This window comes from Eutrema salsugineum, unplaced genomic scaffold (genome assembly GCF_000478725.1).
Source record: "Eutrema salsugineum unplaced genomic scaffold, Eutsalg1_0 scaffold_22, whole genome shotgun sequence".
Lineage (NCBI taxonomy): Eukaryota > Viridiplantae > Streptophyta > Magnoliopsida > Brassicales > Brassicaceae > Eutrema > Eutrema salsugineum.
In genome coordinates, this window is record NW_006256812.1 from 499,888 (window position 1) to 522,369 (window position 22,482).

Genomic DNA, 22,482 nt, shown 5'->3' on the forward strand with positions numbered 1-22,482 from the left:
GCTGACAACCAGATCAAGTCTCTTCAAATTTTCGGGCCCAGCCAAATAAATATAGTTTTCAGAGAATAAGTGTTTGGCCCAAAAAAAGAAGCATATGCAGATAAAAAAATTGAACGATTTTGTGACAATTATTAATTTCACAAATTATAACATCAAAAATAACACAAAACAAAGATGAAACTTTAGAAATAGAGAATCTATCTATCTTGCACTAAAGACAGGCTGTGCATCAGCTCTAGGTTGTGCTCTGCGTGTGTATTTCAGAAGCAAACCTTCCATAGAAACTCTAGGAACATGAAGATCCCTGTAATAACAAAAGAAGAAAAAGAAAGAAAGACTAAGAACTCAAATCAATTCATAAAATCAAAAGCTCATCTTCTGATGAATAATAAGTTACATCACAAAATTGGATAATTACCTCAAGTAAGGCTCCAAGTCTTTCCACTCCCATTTTGGTCTATGTTTAAAGAGCACAGAGAACCGTTCTGCTGGAGTTGATGGGAGAGAACGTACACTGAATGTATAAACCCGTGTCTCGATCCCGATTTTCTCTGTTAAAACCTCTCCTTCAAGCATCTCAAACCTTCCTTCCATACCTTCTGGAATCTTCTTCTTCCACTCTTCCATGAAACTCTCCAGTCTCATCTTCTCCTCTCTCAGTATCTGTCTAGCAAAGTGCACGCATACCAGCCTCGGTTCCAGCTTCCACTTATCAGTCTCGTTTACCTTAGAGCCAAATACGCTCAAGCAGTGACTCGCGAGTTTACTAGGGAACTCATCAGCTACTAACACACTCACGACATCCTCTTCATCGAGTTCATCAAATGACCAATCTTTCAGTACACAGTTGTGAAGGAGCATTCTCAGAATCATGTCTAGGTAATTCTCATCTACAACCCTCCAGTAACCATCAATCTCAATAGCGGAAACACTCTGCAAGCCATTGCGTAATTCTTCGTCGCTGGCTTGAATTGTGTTAACCAAATCTCTCCATGTGTATAACGCTAGATCTCTCTTTCCGTTATGGTCCGAGTCGTCATCATCCATCATGGCTTCTACTTCACCAGCACCAAAAGGGTTTTCCAAGAGAAGCTGCTTGAGTTTGTCAAGCCTAGGAGAAACCTCAACAAGCTCCATGTTACCAGGAGCAATTTTGATGACAGACACTTTACCATTATCGTTCGAACCGGAAACATGTGAATCTTCGAGGAAACCGGGGCAAATTGATGGAGGAATAAGGAACATGGAATTGGAATTACCAACAAATTTGATTGCATAAGTCTTAGACTTGATGCAGAGAACGGCATCTTCATCAGGAAGTCCCCTCAAGGTTACCCTGAAGATAAATGAGAACAACCTGAGTAACTCTTAAAACCTCTAACAACACAAGCGAAACAGCATCTCATGCAAAGTTAATTTTTTTTTTTTCACTTCATTTGATTATAATTGAGATGACTTTTCTCTGGAAATCGATTCGATTATAAACTGCAAAATCAAAGCAAAAGCTTTGAAATTTTACCTTCCATTGAAGATATCTGAGACAAGATTGTTATCAGCTTCAAGAAGAAGTAGATCCTCATGAGGCCCAAAACATGAATGATACGAAATTGGCACCGAAGATCCAATTCCCAGATTTATAACTGCTTGAGCTCCTCCATTTATCCCAGTTTCTTCCATTACTAGAATTTCAGTAAAATTACAGAAATCAAAGCGAATATGAATATTTCGCTCACTGATTAATATCGTGACGAAGCCTTATATGGAATCGGAGCTCGCGACTGAAATGAAATCGGAAAACCAGAGAAATCAGATTTTTTTTTTTTCGAAAAATCAAATTCACGATAAAAAAATACAAAGTACTCAAGATGCTACATGAATTGGGAAATCGAACCTGATAAAACTGCCGAATCGCAGGATTCAGGAATAGAGATTGAACTTTTTCGCTAGGGCTCTTCCGCTGAACAGTTTCCCGCCTTGTGTCCACCGCCATTTTCAGGCGCGTAGGTTTCTGTTTTGATTCTTTTCCGCTTAACAGAACAGAAGGCCCAAGTCATTAAAAAGCCCAAACTAGAAAAGGCTTAGACCGAAAACGGCGCCCAGTCTGTAATCACTCTTGTAAAACGCCACGGCATTAAGATAACCCACAGTTCCCAAATTTCGCTTAACTAGTCTCACTGAAGACTACAGCACCGTTCGTCGGAAAATCTCAGGAATTTGATTCCGACGACGATAAGATGGCTTCCGATGAAGAGATGTGGGTCGTATCAACAATTCGAATTTTAATAAAGACGGAGATATAAAACAAAACGATTAGAATCTATAACCACAACTTTGGAAGCAACGAATCCTGTCATAGCTCGTTCTGGTCTATATATCTGAACTATTTGTATATCTTTAAGTTGTTAACTAAACCAAGAAACCATTAAATCACAGGAAGCGAGAGACATGTAGCTTGGTTATCGAACCCAGACCGCTGCATCAATCTCATCTCTAGCCTTCTTGTATAGCTCGAGCCTCTTTGCACACTGCAATCTCCTTTCCATCAAAGCCGGGTTCTCGTCTAGCAACTGCCCCAAATGTTTCCCCTGCGAAAAAAGAACATGAACCCATCCTCAAACCCTAAACCAAACACACAAACCCGAACTTAACCGGAGTAAGTAAGAAACATACCTGACTCTGACTCATCTGTGTGTAGAAGTGATTGAGCAAAGCGAGTTTCGCTTGTCTGACCTGGCAATGAACAACGGCCTTAGGAATGGTTTTAACAAGTGTGTCCGAAACCATGTTGATGTAAGCAGCTACATTCGAAGCTATCTTTCTGAACTGTCCTTCCCCGTATTGCTCTGTTGTTGTCATTGGTGGTTGTGGTTGTGAAGACAGAGACGGTGTTTGGTTTCCTTGTGTAGTTTCCATTACATGAAGCTTACGAAAGAACTCGACCGTTAGATATGAAGACTCCATGTCGACTAATCTAAGAACCGATTTCATGCTTTCCTCTCGAAACATCTCTAAAGATGAGTTTGCTGCATCAGCTAGCTCAATTTGTAGCGAAGGGAACCGTGTTAGCTCCTGCATTGTTTACCAAACAAAGATTCAATAAGCCCTTTTTCCTCTATATATATATATTTACTCACTCTCTCTAACATAACAATCTCACCTCAGTTTCTGCGATCGATTTCCTTACAAGCTCTTTTAAGATAAAGTGTACCTGGTACAATCACATTCGTAACGGTCTTGTTACATATAAATAATATACTGATGAAAAAACATGTGAACTGGAAAAGAACCTACAGCATTCACAGAAGCTTCAGCTGGACCTCTAAAATGATTTAGGGATCCTTCAATGAGACGACGATAACCCAATTCAGGTGCAATCAAATGAGGTTGATAGCCATCAGATTCTGAGACAATTCTCTTTACACTTTGCAATGAAAGATGACGATCAAAAGGAAGCTTTTTAATGGCTGCAGGAAGCTGGTTATCAAAGATTCCATATATACGGGCACCTCCAGGACGCCTAAGAATTTTTTATTGAAATTCAAAAGTTTAGACAAGAGTTAATCCACCATTACAAGAAATTTGGAGGGAACTAAAAAAAAAGATTGAAAGATGAGATGTTTTTACCCTCCATCCAAATGCTCTTTGAATATTCTTTCGAATGCACGACACATTCCCAAAATAGTGTATATTTGAGCCTGAGACCAACAAATTTTAAGCATACCGCAGATATATAGAGTAAGGGGAAAGATTAAAGAATCTCATTGAAAATGTATGTACTCACTCCAGCATCAATAGCGACAGGCCTACCCAACCGATCTAACTCTGTTTCGAGTTCCTCGATGCTTTTGGTTATTAAGGATATGATATTTGGAATACGAGCCTTGATAATTGATTCCAAGAGCTGAGGAAAAACAAAAAAGAAAAAAAAAACAAAAGATCATAATTAAAACAGAACGACCAAAAGCTGAGCTCGCTCATGCGTGTTAAAGGGGTTTCATTGAGTAAAAACCTTAGAGAGCATCTTTGCAAGATATTCTGAGCCCATTTTAGAGGCTAAGTGACCATAGTCAGGACTGGTTTCAAAGTATTCTCGCTCCTTCCTTCTCGCAAGCATCATATCAATATTCTTGTTAATATCTGCTTGTGAACGGTTCACCACCCCAACCCAAGGATACTGCATCCTGTATGACTTTCCTTCGATGACCTTAACCAGGAAAAGATTCAATCATAGTGTAAGACTCGAAATGGTCATCAGGCAGGTAAAAATTCCTACATAACTACTTCAAAGAAAAAAAGAGAATTGGATAAGAAGAAAAAGAGTGAAACTTGGGAAAACACTTACATCCAATGCATTAGTTCCCCTGTCCATCAAGTCTAACTTTGTCAAAACTCCAAAGGTTCTATCGCCTAGGGCAATGAGAAAGTGAGAAAACCGTATCATAAGCTTTAGCTAGAGAAACCACCAGCATGAATTTGCTGAACAAATAAACAAACAAACCTGTTGGATCCACTTCTTTGGCGAGCTCGATCGCATCCGATGTGGCTATGTCTTGGTTGGCAGGAGATATTGCTAGTATAAGACAGTTGGGCTGTGTGGGGGAATGAAAAACATATTGAAAAACTAATAAAAGCATAATGATCATAAGTTTCAAACTACAAGACAAGTGACTAGGATCGATATATTAACTTAACAGAATCACCAAGCCAAAGAAAGTGTAAGAATACTCTCACCTTTGCGACATATGAGCGAACCATAGATTCGATATCCTCAACAATAGTTTCTGGCTGTCCTTCTGGAAACAAATTTTGACAATGTCAACAAGTTACTACAAAAGCACGGAGCAATAAACAAAAATATAAGGAGATCCAAAAGAGGCAGAGACAAATAAGACATACCAACAGCAACTTTAGTCAAACCAGGTAAATCAATCAGAGTAAGATTCACAACTGTGTATTTCAAAGAAGAACAGAAAGAAAAACTGATATTGTTAGTTGGATTTTTTTTTATAAAAATTGGCTGAAGTAAAAGAGCATAATCATAGAAGGTAAATAATCCATGGATTTGAGATGGTTAACCAACCATTGGGAGAGAAGATACTGAGGTGAATAGGAACAGGAGATATCTGTTTGTTCTTCCCAGTGATTCTATCAGTCTCATCCTGAATCTCCTTGCAAACCAAAGCTGTGTGACACGAAAGCTAACATGAATATGATGGATTCACTATAGCCAAGAAAAACAAACACATTCACACACATATATATATATATATAGGTACATACAGAAATCGGTGAATTTCTTATTGGTAAGGTGGAGAAACTCGGCGTATTCCTCTGTTCCGTTTTCCGTCTTCTGAAGCTGTAACACCAAAGGCCGCCTCGTAACAATACCTGAATATATAAATAAAACAAAATTTATCCTCTCTAATAAGTCTCCTTTTTCCATTTATCAAATGTGAAAACCAAAAGTGTGAGATTAAAAATCACAAACCTGATCCTCTGGGAAGAAAATCCCTCCCGACAATACTCTCAAGAACCGATGATTTCCCAGAGCTCTACACTCATGAAGAAGAAGAAACAAAAGGCTTAAAAAAGCAAAGCTTAAGAGAAAAACCTAAGTCTTAGAGTTATTACGATGAGACGAAACCTGGCCACCGACGACGGCGACGGAAGGAAGAGCTTCCCAAAGAGAAGAGAGAGCGTTGTTACCGCCGCCATAATCGCCGAGACCAGTGCATGCTCTTTGCATCCTGTTAACCAACCCGATCACACTGTCCATCTTCTTTTTTTTCACCTTCCCGTTTCGATAGAAGAAATACAGAGACGAAGAAGAAGAGTGCTTGAATTTCGCGACCAACGAAGGAAGTTGGGGAAAACGAGAAAACAGAGAGAGAGAGAGAGAGAGCGGGCGTTTTCAATATGATTAACCAAACAAAAGCCAAAACCAATTAAAGTTTTTTTTTTTTAACTTTGAATAAAATTTGACTCAGAGCATTTAATTTTTGATATTTTACCATTTATACAAAAGAAATCTGAAATCTTATCTCATAATTTTACGTTTCTTTCTTTCTTTTATTTATTTTTTATTAATCATAAATGGCTGATGCTAATAATTACTTTGGATATGTTTTAGTAATAATAACACGTTTATCCCAAACCAAATACAATTAAATCTCTCTATCTTGGTAATATATAATTTCAAGTTTTATCTACTTCAAGATTCGAAAGACCAATTGTTTATATTTTGAAAACGAAATAAGTAACATTATCTGATTATGTTCAAAAATTTACATATAATATTTCGTTATGTATATCTTCTTTAAACAAAACGCATTATTCAAATAATTGCAGACAATATTTGCGTAGATGTGGTTATTTCTTTCGTAGACTTTATATTGGTTGAGAATCTGAATATCTGATGCAGCGCATGTAGCTATTTCCTTTTTTCTTTAACATCATTCAAGTGTTTTCCTTTTCATCTACTTTTTCCTTTTCGAACTTGGTTTTGTATTTTATAGCTTCGTTAGGAACCATAAGAGAAAAACTTTATATATATAACTTGTTCAATTGTGACGAGACACTTGCTTTTTGAGAATCATTAATAATAACCTTAAGAGAAAATTAACTTCCGAGATTTATAAACTTCTTCCACTCCGTCAGAAGTTGCTTTTGATTTGATCTAGGAAACGATGGAGAAGAGTAAGCTTCTTTTGAACATTGAATTTAGCTCGATTTAACCTTTATTTCTTTGATTTAGTTTCAGTTGCGTTCGATATTAATTTACTTCTAAATCTCTGATTTGCTTTCGTTAGAATTCGTTGAAAGTTTTATTACTAGTTTGGTTTCTTGGTGTGGTTGGGAAGTTGATTTCGTTTGACATACGAAACTAAAATTCACTTCGCTGGAGATATTGCAGGATCTCAGCGTAAGAAGGCCCCGATGGATTTGTTTGATAGTGACGATGATACAAGTAGTGTCTGCATGGATGAAGTTCAGGTTCAGAAAGATGTTATGTTGGATCAATCACTTGATGCTCTCTATGAGAAAAGGAGTTCAACGAGAGAGCAAGCTTTGACCTCCATTATTGTCGCATTCAACAGCGACCTGCAGCATGACTTTGTAGAAAAGAACTTTGCCACTTTATTGCATCAGTGTTTACACTGTACCAAGAAAGGGTCCAGTAAGGAGACCTCATTAGCATCACATGTTATTGGTTAGTGTCTCTGAGTATTACTTATGCAGTGTTTCTTTAATTTTGAGCTATATAATACTAACAGTTAATGTGGTGTTTCCAGGGTTGCTAGCATTGACTGTTGGACTCGGGGATCCAGCACAAGAGATTCTGGAAGAATCCGTCACTCCTCTTTCTCAGGCCCTTAAATCTGGTCGTGAAGCCTTGAAGATAACTTCGATTCTTGAGTGTTTAGCAATCATAACCTTTGTTGGTGGGACCAATGCAGAGCAAACCGAGAGATCTATGCAAATAATATGGCAAATGATTCACCCCAAGCTAGGTTCTAATGTATGCATCGTAATTACTCTTTTTCATATGAAATCTATACAAATGTTATTAATTGAATCTAAAGATTATAGTAGGCTAACATGTAAATTGCCAATTTGTGTAGGTTGTTTCAACAAAACCTTCACCTGCTGTAGTAACTAGTGTTGTCGCTTCCTGGGCGTTTCTGCTCACAACAGTTGATGGATGGACCCTAGGTCCTAAAATTTGGCAAGAGTAAGTGGAGCTTCGGGCATTTATTTGACCTAGTTTCACTTGTTAATGGATTCATAAGCTGATTAGATATATTTGATGTTATCATTGCAGGACCGTAACTTATCTCTCCTCACTGTTGGAAAAGGATGACCGGTCTGTACGTATAGCTGCTGGTGAAGCGCTTGCTCTTATATTTGAGTTGGGAACTCTAGAGAAGTTTGCTGCCCAAGCCAAAGGGTGTGCTAATGGATCAGTGAAAGAAGCAAGTGTGTCTCAGGATGCATTGATTAACATGCATGGCTTGAAATCTAAAGTCACCAATCAAGCTAGAGACCTCTCTGTAGAGGCAGGTGGTAAAGGTTCTGCTAAGAAAGATCTCAACGCCCAACGAAATTTGTTCAGAGATCTTGTTGTATTTCTTGAGGTATTCCTCTTTGTTATACGCTCCTGATGAGTTTATGTTTGACTCTTCTTGTCGGATTTTTATTTTTGTTTTTGACTTAATTATGATCATTAGGGTGGATACGCACCTGAAACATCTACAAAGGTCGGAGGGAACTCTTTACAGACAAGAACGTGGTATCAGATGATTCAGGTTTCTCTCAAATCTTTATAGGACTTGTGTTCTTTTCTTTGTCTATTTTTCTTGTGACTGGTTAATTTTAACATATGTTGCTTTTCCAACAGTTCAATTTTTTGAAGCATTTCCTTGGGGATGGCTTAATCAAGCATATGCAGGTCTGTTTTCGTATTTGCCTTTCTTTCCAAGTTACCACTCTCTCTTAGGCTTTAAACCCTGACGCTTGACTGTTTCATTCATTTTGGCAACCAGGAGAATGAATTCCTTCATGATGTATTTAGTTTCACTCCAAAGAAGATTGGTGCCACTATTATATCTAGTGACGAAAAGGTTTGTTTCCATTACTATTTGTTCCTTTAATTGGTACGCAGAAATTATTTTCCAGTACTAACCATGACCTGTATTTTATGTTCTCATCCCATTTATTTTCTATGATTTGTGGCAGAGGTTTTTTAAATCACCAAACTCAGCTCTCAGCAAAGCAAGGACGCAATTCCTGAACGAGCAGAGGATGTTAACTATGATTCAAGAATCTGAACGTTGGGCTTTATGCAGGGACGGTGGAAAATGAACAATGGCTTTAAAAATGATTTTGAAGCTTGCAAAACTTCTTGATCATAGTGTCACTTTTGCTGTTTTATGTTTTGATTATATTTGTAACACTCTTAAATCTCTTTTCCTAATATAACAATGTCGAGTGTGATTCTTATATTACAACCAGTTGTATTTTAAGTTTGAGACTCGGAGTTCTAAGAGCTTATTACTATCACACAACATAATTATTTTTTTTTTGCAATTCCATAGAATTTTTTTTAACAAAAAATAGCAAATCGGGATTATGTATAAAAGTTCACAATTATTTTTTTTCTCAAAGAAATACACAAATTTTGTGAATAGAGTAAATTATGCAAGATTGTTTTCAAAAAGCTAACAGAAGTGAAACTCATACCAATCATCACAGTTTTGTTATTGTCACCAAAGAAATCCTGAAGCAAACGAGTTAACATGCTATCACGGTAAAGTACATGTACTCCTTCCTTCATCTTTCTTGCTGTCACGGTAAGGTACATGGACTCCTTCCTTTATCTTTCTCATATCTCCTAGTGCAATAATAACGATTCCCAGCGTAAATATAGATTTATTGATGTGGAATCCTGTAAGAATGTATGGTTTAATAATTTGTCTCTCTTGGAAAAACCAATAAGAGTAATGTAGAAAACAAATAGACGTGTGAAAACAAATAGAATGTATTGGTTTGTTAGGTGTTTTGTCTCAGTTCGGCCGTCGGCTCGGTGTGGCGTCAAAGTGAAGTTTCTCCGGTGTGTAGTCTTCGTTCGACGGCGACGGAGCTTCAGTGGCGTCTCTGGGATTGCGGTGGTGGAAGGCGATCTCCTTGTGGTGATGCGCCTCTCTGCCGTTCGCGTCGTTCTATCTCGGTGGGGTTTGTTTTCTTTGGTGTTCATCGGCGTTTCCCTCCGACGGTCTCTTTCGGCTTTTCTTTGCGAGTCCTCGTCGCCGGCGGCGAGCTCTCCGATTTTCCTCGGTGGTGTAGTTCGTCTCTCCCCAGTTAAAGTCCATCTCTGCCTCGTTTTGTTCATAGCGATGTAGGCTTTGATCTCCTCGGCTCCAGCGGCAGCGATTCGGACCTAGAGGACGGGTTCAGTCTCTGGTTTTGGTTTCGCAGGAGAGGTTTGGCTTGTGGCTAGCCTCGGAGTGGTGGCTCTCGTTTCTTCCGGCGTGTGTGGCTCCACCAACAGTGTCTCTCGACGGTGGTTTTAGGCGGGTGGCTCAGCGGCTGTTCTCTCACCATGTTCGACGAAGTTTCCGGTGCCGTCTTTTCACCGTTGTGGCTCGGGTTTCGCTGTGGGTGTGTGTTTGTGTTATCAGCAATTCTCAGCAGTTTCGCAGTTTGGTCTTGGTCTTGACTCGTGAGGACTCCGATCGTGGTTCAGTGTAGATAGTGGAGCCTTTCGAGATGTGTATTGTAGAGGCGCCGGTCTGTTGTCCAGTTAGATTATAGCTGTGGAGGTTGGTCCCTATGGAGGCTTCGGTTTCTACGGGAATGGTGGTTGGAAGTGACTTCTCCGATTACCGCTCAGACTTCCTTGTCACCGGTTGCAGTTTAGTCCGTTACGCATTTCGGAGATCGCGTCAGTTTTTGGAGAAGCTGTAGGTATTTTTTCCGGTGGTTAGAGGACGGGCCTCGGAAGGACGCTCGTGGCAACTATGATGTGAACTCCAGTTCTTTGAGCTGCGGCAAAAACGTGATGGTCTGTGCTTTTGCACGTGATTGCTGCTTTCTCATCTTGTTTGGTTTCGGTTTTAATTTTCTTCTCTTACTTGCTGGATCTTTGGCTTTTTTGTGTTTCTGTTGTTTCTTTGTTGTTTTTGTGTGTCAGTAGATTTTGGTTTTCTGTTTTCTTCCTTGTATCTCTGTATTGTCTATAAAAAAATCAAAAATTTGGTATAAAATTTAAGCGCATTCTTGTTTGTTTTGGACCTTGCTAAGTCAACCAAATTAAACGAAAAAATAGGGTAAATAGATGTGGGCCCAATTAAAAAAGCTCAGTGGCCTATTAAAAACGAAGAGAGCAAGGCCTGAAGTGAAGGGTCCAAGGCCACGTGACTAACCCAAGAAGAAACGGACGAACAAGCGTGTGGGATACATAAAACGACGACGTCTTCTATCACCTAACACTTGTCGGCTTCCGCCATCCACGAGCCCCCATCTTTTTTGTTGCCGTCACATGCTTGTCTTCTCCCTTTTATAAAATGTATATACATTCAATAAATTATTATTATTGTATTTTTGTTTTTGTTCCTCTTCCACAATCACCACTACAAAATTTATTCCATGATTGTTTTTTTCAAATAGTTCAACGACAGTGGATTACTTTCCATGTAAATGTGGATTGGATTTCATTGCATTACGCAATCATATTATTATTCAGCATAGTTCTACCATAAATATTTCAAAATAGCAACGCACATAGACTATATATGATTTGTTTACAAATTTAAAACGTGTTGGTTCAAAATAAAAGGAAACCACCAATAACTTTGTTTGGTAGTTTTCCATGGAATGTCCACGAATCGTTCAGATAGCGTTGACAAACGATATCCTAAGTACGGTTTAGTCTAATCCGTTTTAATATTGGTTTTAATCAGTCAATTTAAGAGGACGTTTAGTTTTTAAAAAGTTTTTTCTAAGTAATAAGCTAATCATTACATAGCCCATTTTGTGATTAAGTGATGTATGTTTTGACAATAATAAAAAGCAATGTCAACGACAATAGGAATCATCAAAACTATGAAATGTTCATCTTCCCACTACAAGCACACCCAACAAAAATAACTATAGTGACGTTAATAAAAAATGGATGATTATCTTAAACCATAAGTATAATCCATCATCATTTGCAAAAACATTGGTTTTTAATTCTTAACCAAACGCTAACGTGTCAAGCCTTTATTACTTAAAATTGTATTTTCTATTTCTTCTTGAACCAAATCTGAAAATTTCCATTTACTCCGGCGATTCTCTTCTCAATAGATCCTCACTCTCTCTAAAAGAGAAACCTCCGAGTCAGAAGAAGACAAAATATCCTTTTTTTAATTCAATAGACCTTCTCCTTCTTCTTCTTCTAATTCTCAGAATTCTAATTTTCTCTTGCAGAGTAATTTTGTTTTTTTCATTTTTTTTTCCGATGAGGTGTAAGAGGCATACAGCTGATTTCAGTAGCAGAGTCGGCGTCTGCGCTTCTTGTCTCCGTGAACGCCTCTTTTCTCTGGCCGCTTCAACCGCCGCGTCTGAAAACGACGATAACGATCATCATCGTCATTCGCGGATTTCTCCTCCTCCTCTGATTTTTCCTCGCTCTGTTTCTCCTTATGTTGCTCCAAGAAAATCCGACGCCGGAGGAGGAGACTCTTTAGCTTCGTCTAATAGCCGCTTCTTCGCCACGCCGCAGGTTGGCTCCAACACGGATCAATCTTACGGCGGAGGAGGATCATCGTCATCGGAAAAAGTCTTCGAATCCGGTCGATCGTTTAAGAAGAAACGGAGCGGTTTATCCCGGTTCTCTAGCTTCTTCAGGACGAGATCTGAGGATTACGATTCGCGCACGAAATTCTCAACTCGCGATTCCTGCGACGCGTCTACGTTTTCACCGTCGTCGTCTTCGTCGTCACGGTCGTGGCTATCGAAAGTTCTCTCCGTTCGATCGAAAAAACAATCGACCAACACTAATTGCTACATCGAGGATTTGATCGCATCCGAATCCAATCACCATCATCAACACCGACCTAGACATAGGTATTGCAGAGGAATGTCGCCGGCGGGAGATACGGCGGCGAATGATTACGACCGTGAATCCGTCGAGGAATCTCCTGGGAGAGCGAGAAGAACGCCGGCGATGGGAACTCCGGGAAGGAGAAAGACGGCGACGATTGGGATAGGGAGGAGCGTGTCAGGGATGGCTTTCTGCTTGAGTCCGCTAGTGAGAGCTAAACCTAACTGTTCTTCTAACTGGAAAGGGAAATTTCCGCCGGATTTTGGATATTCCGGTGAGCTGAAATCTCCGGCGAAGCCTCACATTTCTACGGCGGCGTCTTTTTGCGCAAACCGGTCTAAGAAGCTTGTCGATTTAGGAAGAGTTGATCACCGCCGTTGATTTTTTTTGGGTCAGCATCTGACCGTTCTATACGAAAGTACCTAAAATACCCCTCACAAGATTCATATGAAAGTTATATGGTGGCTTTACTATACCAACAGATAAAGAGTGATAATTTTCGTTTTTGGTTTTGTTAAATTATAATGTTGGTCACATTGTATATTGAAGGGGCATATGTTTGTTTTTATTTATTTAGGAGATTAGACGAACAATGTCGTGCTTTTTTTTTTTTACTTGATAGAATTTTTTGGGTGTACAAATCTAAACGACAGATATGTAGAAGAAGAAGAAGAAACCTATGACTAGGTCATGTCAGAATTGTAAAATATTGCAATTATTATGGTAGTTTTCAATTTTCAATTCAATCCAAAACCAATGCTTTGTGGGTAATAATTGTGATACATACCCTTGTGTTTCCCTTGATCGAGAAAGCAAAGTCTTACCATTTTTAAAAACACTTCCTCACTTCTCCTAGACATGGAAAAGTCAAAATTAACCATTCAGAAATCCTAGTATCACTAGACACATCAAACTTATAAAAGGAAAGCTAAGAATAGATCCATAACATAGCCACATAGGTATCCAATTTCGACGAGAGATGACGACTTTTTTAAAGATCCAAGTACCATCTTAGAGAGTTTCAAAGGTTTTAAAAGAGTAAAGACTAAGACCATGTATTAGCACCAAAAAAAAAAAAAAAAAAAAAAAAGTATTAGCACCAAAAAAAAAAGACTAAAGACTATGAGTTTAATAAAAATTGAGATACGAGTTGGGTCCAATTAGATTTAAATTCGGTGGGTCCATAGCCGTGAATGAATATATATATACACTCTTTATCAATCTATGGGTTTAATTGTAATTTGATATTTCGTCATCTTTCTTACACCATCAACGGTCATAAAAGGGAAGTTGGCATTTAATGAGTGAGTTTGAGGGGAAAATAGTCTTTCGTGGCTCTACCATCTCCTCTCACCTACTTCTTCATTGATTTCAAGTTACTCATTCTGTTTTTTTTTTGAGGGGGTCTCTTTAATTATAGCCATTATTGTGTTTTAGGAGTTGGAAAATAACAAATAAACTACAATTGTTGAATTCTGTAGTATGGGCAATTTGCTAGATATCTTAAATATGAATTGTCATTAGATAAATACTCAGTTTTAACAGGTTACGATTAAGTCTCAGGTGGAACGAAAGAAAAACAATCGTACAAGATTCTGTTTCTCTTCTTCTAAAACTACGCGTCAGTAATAACTTCACAAAATTATTGAAATAACATGTTATTCACTAGACGTAAATTCTCGTCCACTTGTGAACAAAATACGTTGACCCTGAAAACAAAAATGTTAGTTATTATTTTTGGGGTATAACCAGCCAAATTTAAGTCATTTAATTAACGCTATTATTCTGCTATGAACTTCGTCAGAAATTCCAATTAGTACAAATCATAAATCGACAAGGAAAGAAAAATAATTGCCGTGTATAGACATAGTTTGGAATAATACAAAATTAGGCCCAACCATCTTTCCGACTGCATTAGGCCACCAGAGCTATTAAACAAGAAAAATACTTAATTTTTTCGGGTTCGGGACGAAAAAACTTATGGAACCGGGGAAATACCTGGGAACAGCGAGACTTTGAATTTAATTAGCTCATTAATGTGGTCTGACCAAAAGACATGTGTTCGAACTTAATTCTCTGTTACGTTGTGCGGATCATAAGAAAAAACAATTCTATGCCTCTTTTTCTTTTCACCTGTCTACACATGTTTTTTGCATAGCTCTCAAATATATAATTCAATTCAAAGACGGGCAAAATCACAATTTTATAGTTGTTTAATAAAAAAGAGCAAACAAAAGTACTAATGCAGAACATTTGAAACTCCAAAGACCACAAAAGTTTAGAGTTAAGGACAAACCATAAACTAAAAACAAAGCCTCTTCCTTTTAAAACAATCTGATGAAAAGAAAGATAAAGCAGGCAAAAATTTTACAGATGGTAGATAGTAACGGATCTGATTATGCGGAGGCTCGAGGACTTCTTTTGTGTGTGTTTTGTTCCATATCAATTTGTTGTGGTTGTTGCCAATTTTAACAAGAGCATCCTCCTGATTGCTGCTGAGCCGAAGATGCATTTGCATTAGAAGACTTGAGATTGACATCAACCATATCCTCTTGCTTTGTCGAAGACAGTGTTTCCATTCCGGGCAAAGCTGCTGCTATCTTGCGGAAAAGCGCCTAGCAAAATAATGTTAAACTAATTAGTCTTTACTCTTTATTAATCAGCAGGTCGGTTATAAAAGTCTAGGTTAACCAACTATTGATGGGTCTAAACAATGTTCAGGTTTAGGTGAATGTAGACACGAGTTTTCTTTGTTGTCCAATAAATTCTCAGATATATGTGAAGAGAAGATCTTAGTAACCTTTATGTTGAAGCCTGCTTTGGCACTGGTTTCGATAAACATTACATTAAGCTCACGAGCCTTGGCTTCTGCTTCCTCTATTGACACTTGCCTGAGAAACAAACAATTTATTAGGAAGGCCCCATTGCCAGTAACAAACAGTAAACACCATTAAGTGTCAAGCGTGTTGACCATAAAGAAACCCTTTGATTATATGCAGTTGAGCACCAAATGATTTTCCATTTATTATTGTGTTGGGTCGTTTGGGAACATACTCAATCCCATCCGAAAAGTAAGACGTGATTTAACAATGGTTAGTACTTTAGTACAAAAGACACGCATTCTTCATGGAAACATACTTAGCAAACTTGACCATGTTTAAACAAGGAGGATTACTGCCAAATTTTCAGTCTCAAATGCTTATATTGCACACCAGCGTTTAGCAAGAAAATGTACAGGAAGAGATAGTAGATCATTATTACCTTTTGTCAACAAGGTCAGTTTTGTTTCCCACAAGCACAACTATGACATCACTACCACGCTCTGTCCTAACTTCATCGATCCATTTAGTCGTGTTCAAGAAGGATTGCCTGCCTATATGTCAAATGGAAATCAAATAATGTTCAAGTTTCACAATGCCAAATTTTGATGGATCGGGATAACTAGGAAATCGAAACGCAATTTACGCATAAGGTTACTGAATATCACAGCCGCAACATCGCAAGTATGGGAAAGTATGCATATGTTTGAAAAAATTAGAAAGCAGAGAAAAAAGCAGTGGTCCACATACTCGCAACATCATACACAATAACAGCAACAGATGAATCCCTGATATAGCTCGGAATAAGACTCCTGAATCTCTCTTGCCCTGCTGTATCCCTGTCATATGTCTCGGCTCTCAATGTTAATTATCAAATCATGATCTGCAATGTTATTCCTCAGTGTTCAAAAATTAATTGAGGTTCCAATTCTTACCACAGCTGCAGTCTGACAGTTCGATCTTCAAGGTACATTGTCTTTGATAGAAAATCAATGCCAATTGTCGCCTGAAAATACATGAAATGAAACCACATAAACTACCGACAAAAGGAAGAACATTGGGTATAATGATGATAAGCAAGCATGGTTCAGTTACTATTAGGAGCTTAAACGTAATCATCACATCCACAAATCAAGATCAGATGCTTTCATTCATCATTCGAGAATAACTTCGATTAGATAAACAATGATAACAGATCATGGAAACACCTTCGGAAAAAATAATCAAATTTCGCTCGCGTTACTACGATCTTCGAAGATACTGAATTCTCGAATATGAATAGCAATCGACAGTGATTACAAGCCAAAATTACGGGGTTAAAGGAGATCGCACATGATCATTCTGCTGATTGCTACGTCCCATGCATTAAACATGATCTACAAATCAGATCACACATAACTACACAGAATCGAACGCGAAATCAGGAAGATGAATCAGAACTTCTAACAGTAAACACAAAATCCCGAAGATGGATCTCAATATCAACCAAACCCGGAATTTTCCCGACTACAATCTCCGAAAAACCATCCAACATCGTGCATCGTCAAGATAACACCTAGATCGGGAAAATGAATCACCTGGTAAGTGTTGTCGAATTTGTCGTACATGAATCGAGTGATGATACTCGTCTTTCCGACGGATTGATCTCCCAAAAACACCAGCTTATACTTGGCGAGTGCCGAGACCGGAGCCATGATTCCTCAAGATCAAACTAGCCTAACGGATCTGAGATACGTCGAGATCTCGCTGTGAAGAGTTTCCAATATATGCCGGAGAGATCCCGTCGCTCTGTGCCTCTGCAATTGCAATTACTGTATTAGTGTGTTTATTATTCGTAAGCTGATGTCTATTCGAGGAAACAAAATGGGTCATTCATGTGAAGGTAGAAACTATTGGGTATAATCTACAATATAAGGAAGTTGGATGCAGATTATAAAATTTTACAAAATATTATTGGGCTCCATTACAAACTATATGAAGGCCCACGAAGGGACTTGAGCTGGGCTTATAGTAACGGGCACGTGACAAGAACGTGCTTTCTCGTATGACCTGAACCTTTCGCATTCTTCACACCTCCGTGTCTCATCAAATCCCTAAATCTCAAGCTCGAAGAGACGGAAATGGCGCTGAGAACTGCAATTCTTCGTCACTTGAGGGTTCCGGTGCAAAGCCTATCAGTGACAGGATCGAATCAGTCTCAAATTGGGTTCCTTGCTTCGATCCGTTCATTTTCTTCGCACGATGATCATCTCAGCAAGCAGGATGTCGTCGATAGAGTTCTTGATGTTGTCAAGAGCTTCCCCAAAGTCGATCCCGCTAAGGTCAGTTCTATCTTCCTAAAAAATTTTACACCTGATTTAGCTCAATATTCAGACTCGGATTAGACCTGCAATATATTTGGATCAATTCGTGGTTCATATCTTTTGTTTTCCACACTATTGGAACGAAATCAGTTTGTTTGGCTCTAATCTCTGTCAATGGAAAGTCTGTCGTAGCTTTTGATTCATTCTCATTTCTCTATTGAAAATTTACAACCTATGGAATCTTAAAAATTTAGGATTTTTGATGTCATTGTTCTAGTAAGTTGCTACTGCTTCAGATTTGCTGTTTCTGCCATGAGTTTGAATGATATAAAATGTTCAAGTAAGCAGGATTTTGCATTCGTGTTTTTGTTGTGAAGTCATACAAAATGTTCAGCTCTCTCTAGATTTCTTCAGTGGTCTAGTAATGCTTCAGATTTATAGTCAATGTTATGGATTTTGCATTCATGTTTCGGATAGATAAAAGAATCCTTTTTGTTGTGAAGTCATACAAATGTGTCAGCTCGTTCTCTAGATTTCTTCGATTGGAGAGAATTTTTATTGATGAATTGTCACACAACTAATCCGGCAGGTAACTCCTGATGTTCATTTCCAAAAAGATCTGGGATTAGATAGTTTGGACACTGTGGAGATAGTGATGGCAATTGAAGAGGAATTCAAGCTGGAAATTCCAGACAAAGAAGCTGACAAGATCGATTCTTGCTCTCTCGCCATTGAATATGTTTACAATCATCCAATGTCAAGCTAAATCATTGCTTCTCAAGGGTTCTCCTTTCGTCTCTGCCCTTTTTTAATTTTGAAATGAGGTTCTCTCAAGTTCTTTTACTGAATGATGGGATATGCAAATAAATTCAGTTCTGTTTGAAGAGCACTGGTGACTCTTTTAAGGAGTTTCAGTTTCCTTTAAAACCCTTTTGCTTGGATATTTTGTAATTTGACACTTTTTTTGGAGTTATTACAATGTCTAAAAAGCCCCAAAACGCATCATCTCGATTACAAAGCCACTAAATTCTCGATACAAGAAATCAACTCTCCATCACAGCTTTGACATATTCAGGTTGAGTTCTCACAATAGTCTTATTACCGAATTCCCATTGCCCAGACCCCTTAATTTCACCTAAAACCATAAACGTTAAGCCTTCAGATAAATTCTTTGACCGTGTTGCAATGATATCTCGAAAGAATCGGATTAGCTTTTCCTGATTCACGAAAGAATCGAATCACGAAACTCTGGTTGCTTTTGCTCCATGAGATGATTGAATCCGATAAAGGATCATCCGCCAGCTGATACACCCGGTCGTAGGAGATGGTGACGAGCCATGAAAAGAAGCCTTTTCTGTTAGGAATTAGGCCCATTTAACAACAACCGAAGAAGCCCATAACGTTGAAAAGGCCCATGCTAAAGCTTAAACCCCTTTTGCCTCTCAGCTCAGCTCGGTACACAGGAGAGATAAGGAAGAAGAAGAAGAAGAAGGAAACGGAGAAAATGGCGAATCTTAACTCAGCAATTGATTCAGTATTTTGGGACCATAACATTTCCTCACCTCAAACCCTAGAAGGCACGGCTCGTTCTGTTCCCGGTGAGCCATTTATCGTCGACGGTGCTCGAGCCAGCCGCTCTCACCGAATTCAGCAGCTCTCTCTTCTCCGCGAAGGCTTTCCTCTCGGAATCATCCCTTCTTTTGCTCCTTCTTCCGACAAGAGGCTCGGCTCTTTCTCTCTCAACTCTCTCCTGCTCAGTCCTTCCTCTTCCAACTGGTAAAATCCTTAATCTCTCCGCTGTTTTACATACCGTAGTGGCGAAATGACTTTGAATTTTGGTGTTTGAGTAAGTAACGCTGAGAGTGAGACTTTGAATTAAAAAAAAAAAACTCAACTTTGACTTTCGATCATTGTAGGTGGTTAGGATTGGTTGGGCAGTTTAAACCAAAGAAGCTCTTTGCTGATATCAAAGCAAATATTAAAAACGCAGAAGAGTGGGATCTCCAACTTTTCAAGCAAACTACAAAACACATTGTAGACAAATCCCTTTACTCAGTTGGTTTATGGACTCAGATTGCTCTAGGTTCTTCTTCTTCTCTGTTGCTGAGCGCTGAACGGCCTGGCGATAAAGATGGACTCCGGAAAAAGCTGATGTTTGTTCATCCGGTAAGCAACTCCACCTTATGATGGATCCTTTGTAAGTGTTTCAGCATTTCTAATTTCTTTCGTCTGAGCAGCTTGAGAAACATGATCTCACTGTGGAAGCAGCTTGGCCAGATTTATTTTTGGACCATAAAGGACGTTTCTGGGATGTTCCTGAGTCATTGAACTTTGATGTCTCATCGCTTGCTCCAGATTCCGGGCTCTGGTACCGGTTTGGTATACACAAAAGCAAGGGTAATCCTCAGCCTGTGAATGCTGCTGGTGAGAGTGGTGGTGATGCTCCTACTTCTTTGATGCCTGGTTTATGCGCCAAGGCTGCTGTTTCATACAAGGCTAACAGAAACTTGTGGAGGCCGCAAGAGAAAGAAAACAACACAGAAGCAGAGGATACCCCTTATTTTCTACCTTATGATTTACGCCTAAAGGAGCCCCATGCAGCAATTTCAGGAATAATAGGTACTCTCTTGAAAACCCGTTCCCCTAAAGGAGTCTTCTTTCCTTTTAGTTGACCTTCAATTGAATTCTGAGTTCTCCAATGTTCACACTCTAGGTAGCAGCTTGGCAGCTTGGATTACTGGCCGAGGCATGTTGGTTAATGGCAAGAAGCGGAGTCCCATAAGTGCAGACGTATTTGGCTCTGCTTGTTATACGTTCCAAAAAGGGCGTTTTAGTAAGTTGTATGGCGATCTAACACGAGTAGATGCTCGTGTCGACATTGCCTCAGCTTCTGCTCTTGCAAAAAGAATCTTCCATGCAATTAGGAGATCTTCAGGTGGTAACAAATCAGATGACACATTGTGGTCTCCCAGGCTCAACCTGATCTTCCAGCAACAGGTATTAGCTTTTGTCCGAAGATCAAAACACTCTTTGTCTTTGGTCGATAGAAAAAGTAATTTTTAAGGTCACTGTTTTTTCTTCTGCAACAACTCTGCAGGTTGCGGGTCCGATTGTGGCCAAACTAGACTCGCAGTTTCAAGTAGGTGCAGGAAAGTTTGGGGCACGCATGGAAGATCTGATTTACAGTTTGAATTACTCCTTGAGGCTTCTCGAGTCTGGGAAAATCGTGGCTTGGTACTCTCCAAAGAGAAAAGAAGGCATGATCGAGCTTCGAGTTTTTGAGTTTTAAATTTAGTCTTCTTTCCATTTTTTTAGTATGTACCATTTGACATTTGTATCAGAAGATGCTAAAAATGGCAAGAAGCGTTTTTTTTGGATTTCACTCTATGGAGATCTTTTGCTAAGAATGTTTGAAAATGATCTCAATTGATATTATTCAACCGAAAGATTTGACAGAAAACAAGAAATGCTGTCTGAAAATTACAGGAAATATCTAAAATCCTCAAGAATCATTCGATTAAACAAGCCGATCTCGCTCAATTCCTCACTCGACGAGGGCCAACAAGTCGCTCTCTTTACAAAAGCAATGCCTAGCACCGGTCCCCAAATCGACCTGAGCAATAAATTCAGAGATGTTACAATTCTCTAAATTCCTAAATAACCACACGAGTACTGTGATCATTTCATTGTTGAGAAGCTAATTTCACCGTCAAAAACGCAAAGCAATTATAAGTTTTAAACTAACCTCATACGCGCTCACGTCAGAGAACAGAACCTGTGAAAACAGGCAAAGGAGAATCAAATGAAGAACATTTAACAGAAGTACAATGGGTGATGATTATGTCTCATAGTTAAGAAGAACCTTACCTTCTTTCCTGGACCAACTTGTTGCCCAACCTCAGAACCAACAGAGACAACCTGAAACATGATTAAAACCATACTCAAAGATCCTGAAGTTAGATGATACATATACACAAAACATAAGGAGCAATGCCTTACCTCTCCGGTTAGGTACCTCTCAAACTTCACAGCTGCTTTAGGCAACAATACTCCACCTGAGGTTGTCTGCAGAATCGCATCAACCAAATGATCTAAATAATCAATAATTTGGCAACTGAATTGCGATAACCGAGCTAAATCAGCTAAAGTTTCTAGTTTGATTTCTATGTGTGTTTCCTGCTATTTTGTAATCATGAACTACATTTCAGGACATAAAAAGAGCTATAAGAGAGAGACCTGAGCAAGCTCTTCAAGACGAACAAGAACCCTGTCTGCCTGAGGAACAACCTGCGATTGATCATATCAACAAAACATAAATGTCCGCTTCAAACGATTCAAATGAAAAATTTTAGCTTGATGAAATTAAAACGGAGAGGCAGTACCTTTGTCGGTTCCCATTTAGTGGAAATCGCGTTGATACGAAGACAACCTCTTCGACTTCCTGCAGGAACATCAATTTGAAATGAAAAAGAAAAACAAAAATCAGACACGAGAAAAAAAAATCTTCAAAGAGAAGCTTTTTATCCGAAAGGGAAGAAACGTAATAAGTTAGGATTTGTCAGTACCGAGAAGAAGCTTGTTGTTAGCTGAAGGAGGAGTAATGGTTTTGACTGGAAAAGCAAAGAAGGGTTTTGGTAGAGAGACGAAAGTGGAAGCCATTGGAAGATAAGGTTTTTCGCAGAAGCAGATCTTCTTCCTCCGTCACGACCATTTCGGCTCGAGGTTTCTCGCTGGTTCTTATGTTTCCATTTTGGGCTAATACTGCGGCCCATTAGTT

General features: G+C 38.9%; 7 protein-coding genes and 1 pseudogene across 9 annotated transcripts; 4 read left to right on the plus strand and 4 right to left on the minus strand.

Annotated features, from left to right (window-relative positions):
• Positions 1 to 168: 168 nt before the first annotated feature.
• On the minus strand, positions 169 to 1,982 carry LOC18015618 (sister chromatid cohesion protein DCC1). Its single transcript, XM_024155043.1, has 4 exons — positions 1,892 to 1,982; positions 1,520 to 1,778; positions 419 to 1,336; positions 169 to 304 (listed from the first exon to the last, which is right to left on the minus strand). Exons 2-4 carry the CDS (start codon positions 1,675 to 1,677, stop codon positions 202 to 204), a joined length of 1,179 nt encoding a protein of 392 aa, XP_024010811.1. The 5' UTR covers positions 1,678 to 1,778; positions 1,892 to 1,982; the 3' UTR covers positions 169 to 201.
• A 370-nt stretch (positions 1,983 to 2,352) lies between these two features.
• On the minus strand, positions 2,353 to 5,776 carry LOC18015619 (dynamin-related protein 1D). 3 transcript variants are annotated; one of them, XM_006397576.2, is made up of 15 exons: positions 5,645 to 5,776; positions 5,489 to 5,552; positions 5,281 to 5,388; positions 5,081 to 5,182; positions 4,897 to 4,947; positions 4,732 to 4,793; positions 4,499 to 4,589; positions 4,343 to 4,407; positions 4,010 to 4,204; positions 3,782 to 3,901; positions 3,625 to 3,695; positions 3,292 to 3,517; positions 3,158 to 3,208; positions 2,671 to 3,069; positions 2,353 to 2,585 (listed from the first exon to the last, which is right to left on the minus strand). In XM_006397576.2, the coding sequence occupies exons 1-15, from the start codon at positions 5,774 to 5,776 to the stop codon at positions 2,457 to 2,459; spliced, it is 1,866 nt and encodes a 621-aa protein (XP_006397639.1). In that variant the 3' UTR covers positions 2,353 to 2,456. The 3 variants fall into 3 exon arrangements, with proteins under 3 accessions (XP_006397639.1, XP_024010789.1, XP_024010790.1); XM_024155021.1 differs by having other exon boundaries at positions 3,158 to 3,189; positions 3,288 to 3,517; XM_024155022.1 differs by lacking the exon at positions 4,897 to 4,947.
• A 910-nt stretch (positions 5,777 to 6,686) lies between these two features.
• On the plus strand, positions 6,687 to 8,875 carry LOC18015620 (annotated as a pseudogene).
• A 2,894-nt stretch (positions 8,876 to 11,769) lies between these two features.
• Positions 11,770 to 13,154, plus strand: LOC18015621. The gene has a single exon (XM_006397578.2). The coding sequence runs from the start codon at positions 11,999 to 12,001 to the stop codon at positions 12,962 to 12,964; it is 966 nt and encodes a 321-aa protein (XP_006397641.1). The 5' UTR covers positions 11,770 to 11,998; the 3' UTR covers positions 12,965 to 13,154.
• Positions 13,155 to 14,736: 1,582 nt separating this feature from the next.
• LOC18015622 (ras-related protein RABH1b) lies at positions 14,737 to 17,258 on the minus strand. The gene is made up of 6 exons (XM_006397579.2): positions 16,980 to 17,258; positions 16,338 to 16,408; positions 16,153 to 16,241; positions 15,845 to 15,956; positions 15,384 to 15,474; positions 14,737 to 15,198 (listed from the first exon to the last, which is right to left on the minus strand). The coding sequence occupies exons 1-6, from the start codon at positions 17,094 to 17,096 to the stop codon at positions 15,052 to 15,054; spliced, it is 627 nt and encodes a 208-aa protein (XP_006397642.1). The 5' UTR covers positions 17,097 to 17,258; the 3' UTR covers positions 14,737 to 15,051.
• Positions 17,259 to 17,437: 179 nt separating this feature from the next.
• Positions 17,438 to 18,703, plus strand: LOC18015623 (acyl carrier protein 1, mitochondrial). The gene is made up of 2 exons (XM_006397580.2): positions 17,438 to 17,723; positions 18,295 to 18,703. The coding sequence occupies exons 1-2, from the start codon at positions 17,523 to 17,525 to the stop codon at positions 18,469 to 18,471; spliced, it is 378 nt and encodes a 125-aa protein (XP_006397643.1). The 5' UTR covers positions 17,438 to 17,522; the 3' UTR covers positions 18,472 to 18,703.
• A 448-nt stretch (positions 18,704 to 19,151) lies between these two features.
• LOC18015624 (protein TRIGALACTOSYLDIACYLGLYCEROL 4, chloroplastic) lies at positions 19,152 to 21,082 on the plus strand. Its single transcript, XM_006397581.2, has 5 exons — positions 19,152 to 19,481; positions 19,622 to 19,871; positions 19,943 to 20,324; positions 20,419 to 20,702; positions 20,803 to 21,082. Exons 1-5 carry the CDS (start codon positions 19,210 to 19,212, stop codon positions 20,992 to 20,994), a joined length of 1,380 nt encoding a protein of 459 aa, XP_006397644.1. The 5' UTR covers positions 19,152 to 19,209; the 3' UTR covers positions 20,995 to 21,082.
• Positions 21,083 to 21,112: 30 nt separating this feature from the next.
• LOC18015625 (10 kDa chaperonin 2, chloroplastic) lies at positions 21,113 to 22,434 on the minus strand. Its single transcript, XM_006397583.2, has 7 exons — positions 22,271 to 22,434; positions 22,088 to 22,146; positions 21,942 to 21,992; positions 21,705 to 21,770; positions 21,573 to 21,623; positions 21,451 to 21,480; positions 21,113 to 21,318 (listed from the first exon to the last, which is right to left on the minus strand). Exons 1-7 carry the CDS (start codon positions 22,362 to 22,364, stop codon positions 21,250 to 21,252), a joined length of 420 nt encoding a protein of 139 aa, XP_006397646.1. The 5' UTR covers positions 22,365 to 22,434; the 3' UTR covers positions 21,113 to 21,249.
• Positions 22,435 to 22,482: the final 48 nt, after the last annotated feature.

Bases quoted from the DNA above. Each gene is read 5' to 3' on its own strand.
- LOC18015618 (XM_024155043.1), bottom strand. From the start codon at position 1,677: ATGGAAGAAACTGGGATAAATGGAGGAGCTCAAGCAGTTATAAATCTG. The intron at 1,337-1,519 runs GTAAAATTTCAA...ATTTATCTTCAG, and splicing joins TCAGATATCTTCAATGGAAG to GGTAACCTTGAGGGGACTTC. The intron at 305-418 runs GTAATTATCCAA...TTGTTATTACAG, and splicing joins GACTTGGAGCCTTACTTGAG to GGATCTTCATGTTCCTAGAG.
- LOC18015619 (XM_006397576.2), bottom strand. From the start codon at position 5,776: ATGGACAGTGTGATCGGGTTGGTTAACAGGATGCAAAGAGCATGCACT. The intron at 3,902-4,009 runs GTTTTTACTCAA...GTTTTTCCTCAG, and splicing joins TTGCAAAGATGCTCTCTAAG to CTCTTGGAATCAATTATCAA. The intron at 3,070-3,157 runs GTGAGATTGTTA...TAAACAATGCAG, and splicing joins AATCGATCGCAGAAACTGAG to GAGCTAACACGGTTCCCTTC.
- LOC18015621 (XM_006397578.2), top strand. From the start codon at position 11,999: ATGAGGTGTAAGAGGCATACAGCTGATTTCAGTAGCAGAGTCGGCGTC.
- LOC18015622 (XM_006397579.2), bottom strand. From the start codon at position 17,096: ATGGCTCCGGTCTCGGCACTCGCCAAGTATAAGCTGGTGTTTTTGGGA. The intron at 16,409-16,979 runs GTGATTCATTTT...ATGTATTTTCAG, and splicing joins AATTCGACAACACTTACCAG to GCGACAATTGGCATTGATTT. The intron at 16,242-16,337 runs GTAAGAATTGGA...GACATATGACAG, and splicing joins ACTGTCAGACTGCAGCTGTG to GGATACAGCAGGGCAAGAGA.
- LOC18015623 (XM_006397580.2), top strand. From the start codon at position 17,523: ATGGCGCTGAGAACTGCAATTCTTCGTCACTTGAGGGTTCCGGTGCAA. The intron at 17,724-18,294 runs GTCAGTTCTATC...CTAATCCGGCAG, and splicing joins CCAAAGTCGATCCCGCTAAG to GTAACTCCTGATGTTCATTT.
- LOC18015624 (XM_006397581.2), top strand. From the start codon at position 19,210: ATGGCGAATCTTAACTCAGCAATTGATTCAGTATTTTGGGACCATAAC. The intron at 19,872-19,942 runs GTAAGCAACTCC...TCGTCTGAGCAG, and splicing joins AGCTGATGTTTGTTCATCCG to CTTGAGAAACATGATCTCAC. The intron at 20,703-20,802 runs GTATTAGCTTTT...ACAACTCTGCAG, and splicing joins ACCTGATCTTCCAGCAACAG to GTTGCGGGTCCGATTGTGGC.
- LOC18015625 (XM_006397583.2), bottom strand. From the start codon at position 22,364: ATGGCTTCCACTTTCGTCTCTCTACCAAAACCCTTCTTTGCTTTTCCA. The intron at 22,147-22,270 runs GTACTGACAAAT...ATGTTCCTGCAG, and splicing joins TAACAACAAGCTTCTTCTCG to GAAGTCGAAGAGGTTGTCTT. The intron at 21,624-21,704 runs GTAAGGCATTGC...ATCATGTTTCAG, and splicing joins AGAGGTACCTAACCGGAGAG to GTTGTCTCTGTTGGTTCTGA.